This window comes from Haliotis rubra, unplaced genomic scaffold (assembly GCF_003918875.1).
Source record: "Haliotis rubra isolate DU_JTF1 unplaced genomic scaffold, ASM391887v1 Scf4, whole genome shotgun sequence".
Taxonomy (NCBI): domain Eukaryota; kingdom Metazoa; phylum Mollusca; class Gastropoda; order Lepetellida; family Haliotidae; genus Haliotis; species Haliotis rubra.
Window position 1 is genome coordinate 1,971,878 of NW_025767079.1, and position 10,623 is coordinate 1,982,500.

At 42.8% G+C, this 10,623-nt stretch overlaps 1 protein-coding gene across 1 annotated transcript in view; it reads right to left on the reverse strand.

Annotated features, from left to right (window-relative positions):
- Positions 1 to 864: 864 nt before the first annotated feature.
- LOC124287317 (cysteine proteinase 1-like) overlaps positions 865 to 10,623 on the reverse strand; it is a 13,569-nt gene continuing 3,810 nt past the window's right edge. The window contains exons 4-11 of the mRNA XM_046723815.1: positions 9,867 to 9,974; positions 7,758 to 7,843; positions 6,933 to 6,960; positions 5,863 to 5,967; positions 4,842 to 4,908; positions 3,637 to 3,840; positions 2,296 to 2,428; positions 865 to 1,147 (exon numbers count right to left, since the gene is read on the reverse strand). Of these exons, the coding sequence (XP_046579771.1) occupies positions 972 to 1,147; positions 2,296 to 2,428; positions 3,637 to 3,840; positions 4,842 to 4,908; positions 5,863 to 5,967; positions 6,933 to 6,960; positions 7,758 to 7,843; positions 9,867 to 9,974 (907 nt within the window). The 3' untranslated portion in view covers positions 865 to 971. The remainder of the gene's footprint in view (positions 1,148 to 2,295; positions 2,429 to 3,636; positions 3,841 to 4,841; positions 4,909 to 5,862; positions 5,968 to 6,932; positions 6,961 to 7,757; positions 7,844 to 9,866; positions 9,975 to 10,623) is intronic.

Below are 10,623 nucleotides of genomic sequence, written 5' to 3' on the forward strand. Positions count from 1 at the left end.
ATGTTGTGGTGTCCGAGTGGGAACAGACACAGTCTTCTAAATATCTCAATATACAATAGACAAGCGACGGACGCTCTTTCCTTCAACCGGTTACATATCCGTTCCGAGACAACCATTCTGAACTTCCATTATCAACGTTAGTTAGCATGACGTCTCCTCGTCACGCCGAAGGCACGGGTTCGATTCCCTAAATGTGTGAAGCCCATTTCTGGTGTCCCCGCCGTGATATTGTTGGAATATTGCAAAAAGCGGTGTAAAACTTAACTCACTCAGTAGTAAGCATGATCATAAACGAAGCTTCCATAAAATGACAATGTTTTAGCCATAGTTCCATGGCGTGTTGGGTTAGTGTTCGGTGGTGAAATGGTTTGTCCATTACGACGAGATCCTAAGGCTGAATCCCTGCATGAATTATTTGTTTCCAGTTGGAATAGTTTTTAAAGTGGCGTAAACACTCATTCATCTACCCTAGTTGCAGAGAAACGAGTCGGAACGCAAAAAGAGTGAGTTTAGTTTTACGCTGCTATGAGCAATATTCCAACAATACCATAGCGGTTGATACCAGGAATGGGTTTCACACATTGTACCCAATCGGGGAATCGAGACGAACCAACGCTTTAACCAACAGGCAACCCCACCGCCCCGAATACACAAAGAACATCTCGAGTCACATAAACAAATGACATTGCTCACGATTTTCTTCTGAAAATATATCATTTTGATAGAAACAAGCAATTTAAATTGAAAAAAATAGATTGCAGTGACATGGGCTTTAACCGATGACAAAATCTAGGCATGCTTTACTTGCCCAAGCATAACACTAAGTACTCGGATACAGAAAAATGATGACAAACGTGACGCTGATCACTTTGTTACATATATTTATTCACATGTATCGAAGACGGAAGTACTTTCCCTATCACTACTCATCGGTTATTTTAGCGGCTACTTTCCACACCACTTGTCATGAGTTAAGTAGCCAGCTGTGCTGTGGTGACCTGGGTGTTGATGCCACACATCCCTGCCCCACGTTGTATGTTGAAGTAGCCTTCTTCTCCCCACTTCGCTCCCCAGGAGTTCTTTACCTTCCAGTATGGGTGTGTCTTGAAAATTTCCTTCTCCGATCCGAATCCGACCACTAAAACAGCTGGAAAGAAAAATAATCTGATGTTGACCACTCACATTTTGTTAGACTCGACTTGAATGTCAATCATTCCAATACGACACCTTTCTGCGTTGAGATACGAGCACACCTCAACACTGTTGACAACAGTCTGACCGACAAGTCCACATAGCGGCCTTATTTTTCTACATTCGGAACTTGTAATATTTTTTTTCAAGGTACAGAAAACGGATGTACTGGTCTGACTTTTTGGGTAATTCGTAATGAATTAAGTGGCCTCGACACTTGTTGTCTGATTCATAGGGTAACTTCTTCGCGCATTCTCTTGACACAGAGGGGTATCGGATTGAAGTTAACATTGATCCAGAGTGGATCGAGAACGTCTAAAGTACAATGCGTCCTCCGTAGTGTAGTAGACAGAGCGTCTGCCCGGAGAGCGCAAGGTGAACCACTGGCCACGTCGATCATTCTGGACAAGGACTTTGGAGATGGAACTTGTCACAATCGACATGAACATGGGCTGTTTGGCCAAGGCAGTATCCTGGGTTCCCGATCCACAAAGCGTTCATAGCGCTACGACAGTCGCAAGCCTATGATATACTATAGAGTTACGTCAGGTCGTAACGTTACGAACGCTTTGTGGATCGGTACCCTGATTCACAAAGCATTCGTAACGTTACGAGCTGTCGTAACTGTATAGTTTATCATGGGCTTGCGAATGTCGATGGGCTACGAACGTTTAGTGGATCGGGACCCTGGGCCCTAACCACAAAGCGTTCGTAGCACTACGCCATTCGTAAACCTGTGATGAAGTTTAGAGTTACGATAATTCGTAACGCTACGATCGCTTTGTCGATGGGGCCCCTGTATCCAAGTGGGTGTCTGCTGCGCGCTATCTCAAACCTGCACGCATGTCGCTGAACGTGAAAAACTCTTGAACGCGATATTCAAACCAATTTCACCTTACCTCACCTAAACTCATCTCACATCTATGTGTACAACCATCACAGCACTAATATATTGGTAACAACAGACTACTGCGTAAACCCTCACTTACTCACTCAAACATTTACCGTAGTCCAGAGTCGTTTTGCTGCAGTTACAACCCGCGGCAGTAGGTGTGGAGACGGTTGGCATCCATGTAACCTAACACTACACTTTCACACACTCACCGTGGTCGAGAGCTGTCTTGCTGCAGTCGAAAGGGTCGTACACACCGCGGCGGTAGAACTGAAGACGGCTCGCGTCCAAGGCTACAGACAGAGGCCCGTACTTCATCAAAGCTGCCGCCATTTCAGTCTCGTTCTGAATATAGATATAATATACACCCTACAACTACCCATACTCAATTATGTAATCTATCGTCATCGTCATCTTTCCTATAAATAACGTTCAACAAATGTTTTCTCGGAAACGTTATGCCTACGACAACCCGAGTGTCCATGGGTTCTATTCTGACTGTGAAAGCAACGGAATTCAATGCAATGACATATATTTTTAAAAACCACTTCGTTGCATGTTTCCATATTTCGTACAGTTTTGTACAAGGGGACTGTTCAATATATATGTGACGTTTCGGTATAGATGCTAACACCGTTATCCATGGGTTCTATTCTGACTGTGAAAGCAACGAAATTCAATGCAATGACATATATTTTTAAAAACCACTTCGTTGCATGTTTCCATATTTCGTACAGTTTTGTACAAGGGGACTGTTCAATATATATGTGACGTTTCGGTATAGATGCTAACACCGTTATCCATGGGTTCTATTCTGACTGTGAAAGCAACGGAATTCAATGCAATGACATATATTTTTAAAACCACACTTCGTTGCATGTTTCCATATTTCGTACAGTTTTGTACAAGGGGACTGTTCAATATATATGTGACGTTTCGGTATAGATGCTAACACCGTTATCCATGGGTTCTATTCTGACTGTGAAAGCAACGGAATTCAATGCAATGACATATATTTTTAAAAACCACTTCGTTGCATGTTTCCATATTTCGTACAGTTTTGTACAAGGGGACTGTTCAATATATATGTGACGTTTCGGTATAGATGCTAACACCGTTATCCATGGGTTCTATTCTGACTGTGAAAGCAACGGAATTCAATGCAATGACATATATTTTTAAGAAACACTTTGTTGCATGTTTCCATATTTCGTACAGTTTTGTACAAGGGGACTGTTCAATATATATGTGACGTTTCGGTATATATGCTAACACCGTTATTAAAGAAGTAACTATATTTTAACCGCCATGGCATGTTCCCCAACTTGTTTTGAGTAGATAATTTCAAGCTGGTAGTTAGTGTATCCATGGTTCTTTCCTATTTTGAGGCGGTGGGGAAGCCTAATGGTTAAAGCGTCCGCTCGTCACGCTGAAGTCCCGGGTTCGATTCCCCACATGAGTACAATGTGTGAAGCCCATTTCTGGTGTCCCCCGCCGTGATATTGCTGGAATATTGCTAAAAGCGGCGTAAAATCCAACTCACTAACTGTTACCTGGCTAATGGCCTTCCAGTCAGTGACCTTCAAGCCGGGCACAAATCTCTGGGGGTTGATCTTCGCTGCACAGCTCTCATTCTTCAGACAGTAAGGGACTGATGGTCCGCAGTACGTCTTGTTGTATCCAGGGGGCTTGCAGGGGAAGCAGGGGTCTTTGTTCCCCGAACAGTAGCTGTAGTTGGTCCACGTCTCCAGGCCGCCCTGCACGTTGACGATAATCGATGAGACATTGACACATAAATAGACACAATGCCATTTATAAAGTGGTCAAATGTAACATTTGTTATATTTGGGATTGGACTTGCTACGTAAAGTACAGATTCTAGTACTTTTGTTGGGTTGAGTCCCATCCGGGATTCGAACTCACATCCTAAGAGTCAGCCACCTAGTCGTCAGCACACAAAGTCAGCCATCTAACCCACTCAGCCGATGACTGATTGAGAAAGCGTAATCCCAAATACAACTTTCTCTTACATTGACACATGCTTAAGAGTTTATACATGCAGCTCTAAAAAAGGAAAATCAAACTTCATGCAAACTTCAATACAAATGAATTCATTCTGAAATCAAATAAGGTTATTTTGAAATATCTCTAGGAAGACATCTCCTATTTCGTGATTCAGTTACACGTGCATGTTCATGCATGGTTCACATTCTGAATGTTCGTATGTTAGTTGGATGCATGAAACCAAAACACGTGAACAGCACACATTGTTTGTTTAGCTATCACGTGTTATCAGGTACCGCTTCAACAATGACACAACAGCTGTTGTACAAATGCAGGGACATGTGCACGTTGCAGAAGGATAATACCGCCTCAAAGGTTGCATTTTGTAACCGACCTATTCAGGCAGCACAACAATGTTGTGCTGCCAATGGCCGATTAGGGCGGTGGAATAGTCTAGTGGTTAAAGCGTTCACTCGTCACACCTAAGGCCCGGGTTCGATTCCCCACATGGGCACCATGTGTGAAGCCCATTTCTCGTGTCCCCCGCTGTGATATTGTTGGAATATTGCTAAAAGCGGCGTTAAACTAAACTCACTCACTCACCCAGTGGCCGATTATATTTCATGAACAGTCACTGTCGACCTATCTCACGTGTACTGTAGATTTCATAAACCGCGTATGACTGGGACTACCTCACGTGTACAATCTAACATAAAGCAGTGAAGATACAATGCATCTCCGTGGTCCTACCTACCGCTCTCTCGACGTACTGGTAGGCCAAATATGGCCATCCGCCGAACACCCCACAGTCCGCCCTCTTCCTGACAAAACATAGGACAAGGGCCATCATCATCATTAAATAGATATAATCAGCTCACACAGTACCGAATACCAATGTAAGAGAGGACAAAGAGCAGAGGCCTGGGTGTCGTTGTACAAAGCGATCTTAGCGTTAAGGTGGTCGTAAATCCGATACATCAATATAGACTTACGACTGGCGTAGCGCTACGGTTCCTTTGTACAACGGCACCCTAATCTTCAAAGCATATTAGAAGATGGTATTTTGAAACTGATACCTTACTTTGATATTGATTTGTTTGTTTGCTGTCTAACGTCGCACTCAGCAATATTCAAGCTTTTGGGACGTTGGTCTGTAAATAACCGAATCTGTACCAGACAATCCAGTGACCAACGATAACACGTGTCAACCAAGTCAGGTAGCCTGACGAACAGATCCCGTAAGTCGCCTCTTACGACATATTTTACAGGTGAGTGAGTATGGTTTTACGCCACTTTTAGCAATATTCCAGCAATATCAAGGCGGGGGACACCAGAAATGGGCTTCACACATTGTACCCATGTTGGGAATCGAACCCGGGTCTTCAGCGTGACGAGGGAACGCTTTAACCACTTTTAGAAGTGAAGTCTGGAGTGGTAGATCGGGGCGTTCAGGAATATTGTATACACATGTATGTGTGGCTCCTTGTGTTTGTTGGAGCCTTACTCTGACCCCATCAATTCTTGTTTATGTACCCATATTGCAGAGCACCAGGCAGGGTAACAACAAATACCATCATTATACGTTTTCCGTACGCTCTTTGGATCTCATCACCGACCTTCCACTCTCAAGGGAGACAACTCTATCCACTAGATAACGTAGGCGGTCATAACCTACTTTTGAAGGATTGATAAAGAAACTGTAGCTGCAAGGTAAATCATACTTTTAAGGATCAAGACATCAAATGTATTGAAGTATATGGAGTATGAGTTCCTACTGTTCTGGGTCCATGGTTCCATCACATTCCACGAGCTGCTCAACGGACAGGTTGGTGAGGGGTTTCCCCTGCATGACCCACTGCCCCTCGATGTTCCCCACAGTGCTGGCGACAGAGAAGAAAACAACATTGATCGAATAGATAACACGACTAGGGATATTGTTGACTGAGAGATAAAACCAAACGCATTAACTCATTTATATCGGACCGATAATCAAAGATATGAGGATTTCCTATGACTAGTCACGTCAGAACGAATTTCGATCCTGAGTGTCCTTAGGATTTCTGTAATTCTGCCTCAAAAGGCCAAATGAGTGAGTTTGGTTTTACGCCACTTTTAGCAATATTCCAGCAATGACACGGCGGGGGACACAAGAAATGGATTTCACACATTGTACCCATGTAGGGAATCGAACCCGGATCCTTGGCGTGATGAACTGTAACCGCTAGGCTACCCCAAAGGCCAAATGAAACCCCACGTATGCCAAACACATAGCTTGAAGCCCTAAATGACTGCTTGAAACTATATCCGTATAATCACACAACGGAGGCAGTACCCGTTCAATTTCTCCCACAATAAACGGAAGTAATTCCTTGTTTGATTGTCAAAGAATATTTATCTTTATTAACACTATTTATAAATATTTATTTTAGCAACTCACAGATGTGCCAAACTTTGAATTTATACACAGACCAATACTTTCAAACCATCGATTAAACTTATTCCGAAATAATGTATAATCTATAGTCTACCCATTTTCTGCATCTACAAACTGTACACTCGTACACGAGGCATGACAACACTAGCTATGTCATGCTATTAAAGAATTGACGTGTATGTCATAAAAGTACAAACACGGGCTTTAGCTTGTTCTTATACAATTTTTACACAATTGATTTAAACATATTTTATTCTTACACATTTAACAAGCAAAGTACTAAACGTCCGATTCTGTTGCTAGATGACTAGATCAGACGACGATAATGTCGAGTCGGTTGTGTCGAACCCCGGATAAGGCGAACTTCAGTCCCATTAGTTCGATACAACAAGGTAGGAGTGAATGACTTACCTGAAAGCCCAGCATGTGCCCACGGAACCTGGAAAATGTAGAGATCGCATAGCAAGTAATCGAATGTCAGATAGCAGTAGGGCTATGTTAATACTACCGGAATAATTAACATAGATTGTAATTATGTCTACACCTTGCATCGGCGACATGGCATCAAAATATTAAAAATGGCGAGAGTGTCCGAATCAAATCGTTCGGGTACGAATTTACACCACAACAGCGATTCGTTATCTTTTGTATCATTTGTAACCTCCCGAAGACTTGTCACACTATCGACGGGTGAGTGAGTGGGTTTTCTTTCACGCCGCCTTTAGCAGTATTCCAGCAATATCACGACGGGGGACACCAGCAATGGGCTTCACACATTGTTTACGTATGGTTTACGTATTAACGTAAAAACTGTTGTCAGGACTGATAACCTTGCTGACTTTGAGTCATCTCCCCTGTAAATGTGGGGTGTGCTCACAATATCAGCCATTGCGGTGTCTGGCCAGGTTCGATAATTTATTTAGAAACCGCTTGTGTTTTGTTCGAACATGATGTAAACAAACTAAAAATCAAGGTTTTAGAATCGCAAGATAAAAGTTTTAAAAAGATTCTTTCTTTGCCCTCTGGTCGCCGTACTGAAAAATACCATAAGCAGATTTCATGGCACTAGCGGGCCTGTGGTTAAAGCGTGGTCACGCTGAAGACACGGGCTGGATTCTCCAGATCGGTACAATGTGTGATGCCCTTTTCTGGTGTCCCCCGCCGAGATATTGCTGGAATTTGCAAAAGCGGCGTAAAATTATACGCACTCACTCACTCACTCATGGCACTAGCTACCTTGATCCTTGACTGACGTCACCTTGCCCTGTGTTGTCCAATCAAACGAGTCGGGGAGAGAGTCGACGGGGCCAATATCGAGGTATCTGTAAGAAAAGGTGCAGGGAATATCAAATCCAAGGTCCAGGACCCGATTACACAATGCAGGACCCGATTACACAATGCAGGACCCGATTACACAATGCAATCTGAGTGCGTGACGAGCGAAGGCTTTAACCACTAGGCTACCCCACCAAACCTAAAGCAATACTTTCATTCATTTACAACCTCCAAAACATGGAAAAACATGTATTTTGAGTAAAAGTCAATATTCTCGACCATTGGCCAAAATGTTTTTCGCCCATAGGCGAGATTTTTTAATATCGCTCTAAATTAGCCGAATTAAGTCAAAATAAGTTAAATTTGTGTCATAATACTTATAAACATACACTCATTGATTTACAAACCCCAAAACATGGAAAAACATGTATTTTGAATATAAATAAAAAATAATAGTCAATATTCTTGCCCATGGGCCAAAATGTTTTTCGCTCATGGGCGAGATGTTTTAGTATCGCTCTCAATTAGCCGAATTACGTCAAAATGAGTTAAAATTTGTGTCATGATGCTTATAAACATACACTCATTCATTTACAACATCCAAAACATGAATTCTGAGCGAAACTAAACATTCTCGCCCATGGGCGAGCGAGTTTAAATTAAAAGTTTTCAAAAAATATTTTTTCATTTTTTCATCCTTAGCACATATTCATAACTGCATGTTTGATTTGGCCAAATCCCTTGTCAGAAAGTGACCACAGTGAGGAGAGTTTTTGGACTTTTGGGAGTCCAGAATTAAATTGTGACGACATTGCCTGTGAATGTTACCAATGGCAACTACGCTTCTCCTAGCGCCAACAAGACAAGCCAAGACAGGAACATCTGCAGTTTAGTGACACGAAGGGTTATGTGAAACGTGTTACTGTAGGTATTGTTGTGTGTGATCTCGGACAGTCGAGGTACAACCCTAAGTGCATGTTTTCGGTTTCACACCGAGTTCTATTGACGATATCCATCTGAAGTGCTTCTCATGGCATATTTACTATTTTTATGAAAGTCACATTCAAACCTACAAACTTGAGAAGTCGGAATATGGATTCGAACCACGACCATAGGTTTGTCGCACCGTTAACTCATGCTACCCACACACCCAAAAGTTAATGTGTGAATTTATGTATTCTCATGGGGGTGCAGCCAGTCCTGTTCTGCTGAAACTCATTTGGAGTAAGTGACGTCATCTTGGTAAATTGTTTTATCAGACAGGCGCTTACCACATAGATATGGTGACAAGTGATATGTAGTGGTGTATTACACCAATGTTATTTTTCTTGGGAATTGATATTCCGATATGTGACTCTTCATCAGTATTTACCTGTATTGTGGGAAATAAGCATTTTCCTGTCTTGGGCGAAGCTGATATTTACCTGTCTTGTGGGAAACCAGTATTACCTATCTTGTGCGAAGCTGAGACTTACCTTTCTTTGACGAAGATGACATTTACCTGTCTTGGGCGAAGCTGATATTTACCTGTCTTGTTGGAAACCAGCATTACCTATCTTGTGCGAAGCTGAGACTTACCTGTCTTTGGCGAAGATGACATTTACCTGTCTTTGGCGAAGCTGATATTTACCTGTCTTGTTGGAAACCAGCATTACCTATCTTGTGCGAAGCTGAGACTTACCTGTCTTTGGCGAAGATGACATTTACCTGTCTTGTGGGAAACCAGTATTTATTGAAGCTGAATTTTCCTGTCTTTGGGGAAGGTGATATTTACCTGTCTAGGGTGAAGCTCATATTTACCTGTCTAGGGTGAAGCTGATATTTACCTGTCTAGGGTGAAGCTGATATATACCTGTCTAGGGTGAAGCTGATATGTTCCTGGATATTTACCTGTCTTGGGTGAAGCTGATATTTTCCTGGATATTTACCTGTCTTGGGTGAAGCTGATATTTTCCTGGATATTTACCTGTCTAGGATGAAGCTGATATTTACCTGTCAAGGGTGAAGCTGACATTTACCTGTCGAGGGCGAGGCTGATATTTACCTGACAAGGGCGAAGCTGATATTTACCTGTCTTGCGGGAAGTCAACACCAGGACGTCTTGGCATCAACACCTTCTCTTGGAACTCTTCTGGTGTGAGGTCAGCAAACTGGTTGGCTGTGAACTCAGTCCGTCCTCTGAAACATACCATCAATGGGTTTATGCCACAGTCAGCAGTTCTGGGAGCAGCGTAGCATGAGCGCGGATATTGTCTTCAAGTAAGTGAGTTGGGTTTTACGCCGTTTTAGCAAGATTCCAGTAATATCACGGAGGGGACACCAGAAATGGACTTTACACATTGTGGCCATGTGGGGAATCTAATCCGGGCCTTCGGCGTGCCGAGCGAACGCTTTAACCACTAGGCTATCCCACCGCCCTTATACTTTTCATGAAAAGGAGAGGTACATTCGTGAATCATAAGCCTACCTGGAGGTGCTTCAGTTCAATACAAATACCTGGAACCTCGAGACGACATTTGCGCGTGCGCGTGTGTGCGTGCCAATATGTGTGTATGCGTGCGTGCGCATATGTGCGTGTGTTTGTGCGAGTTGGGGGTGATGTGGACGGTGCTGACCACTGGAGATCCGTAGATGGTGAGTGATCGATGCCCAGATAATCTTCTCGATAATCTTTTACTACATTTACCACACCAATATCTGATTACAGTGCAAATACGCATACTCACCATGAGCGTAAGAAATTATATTTATTGGAAATCTCGAAAGACATCTTATAACATTCGGGTTGTTCCCGCTCACCCAGCTCTATGATAATTATGTGTATCAG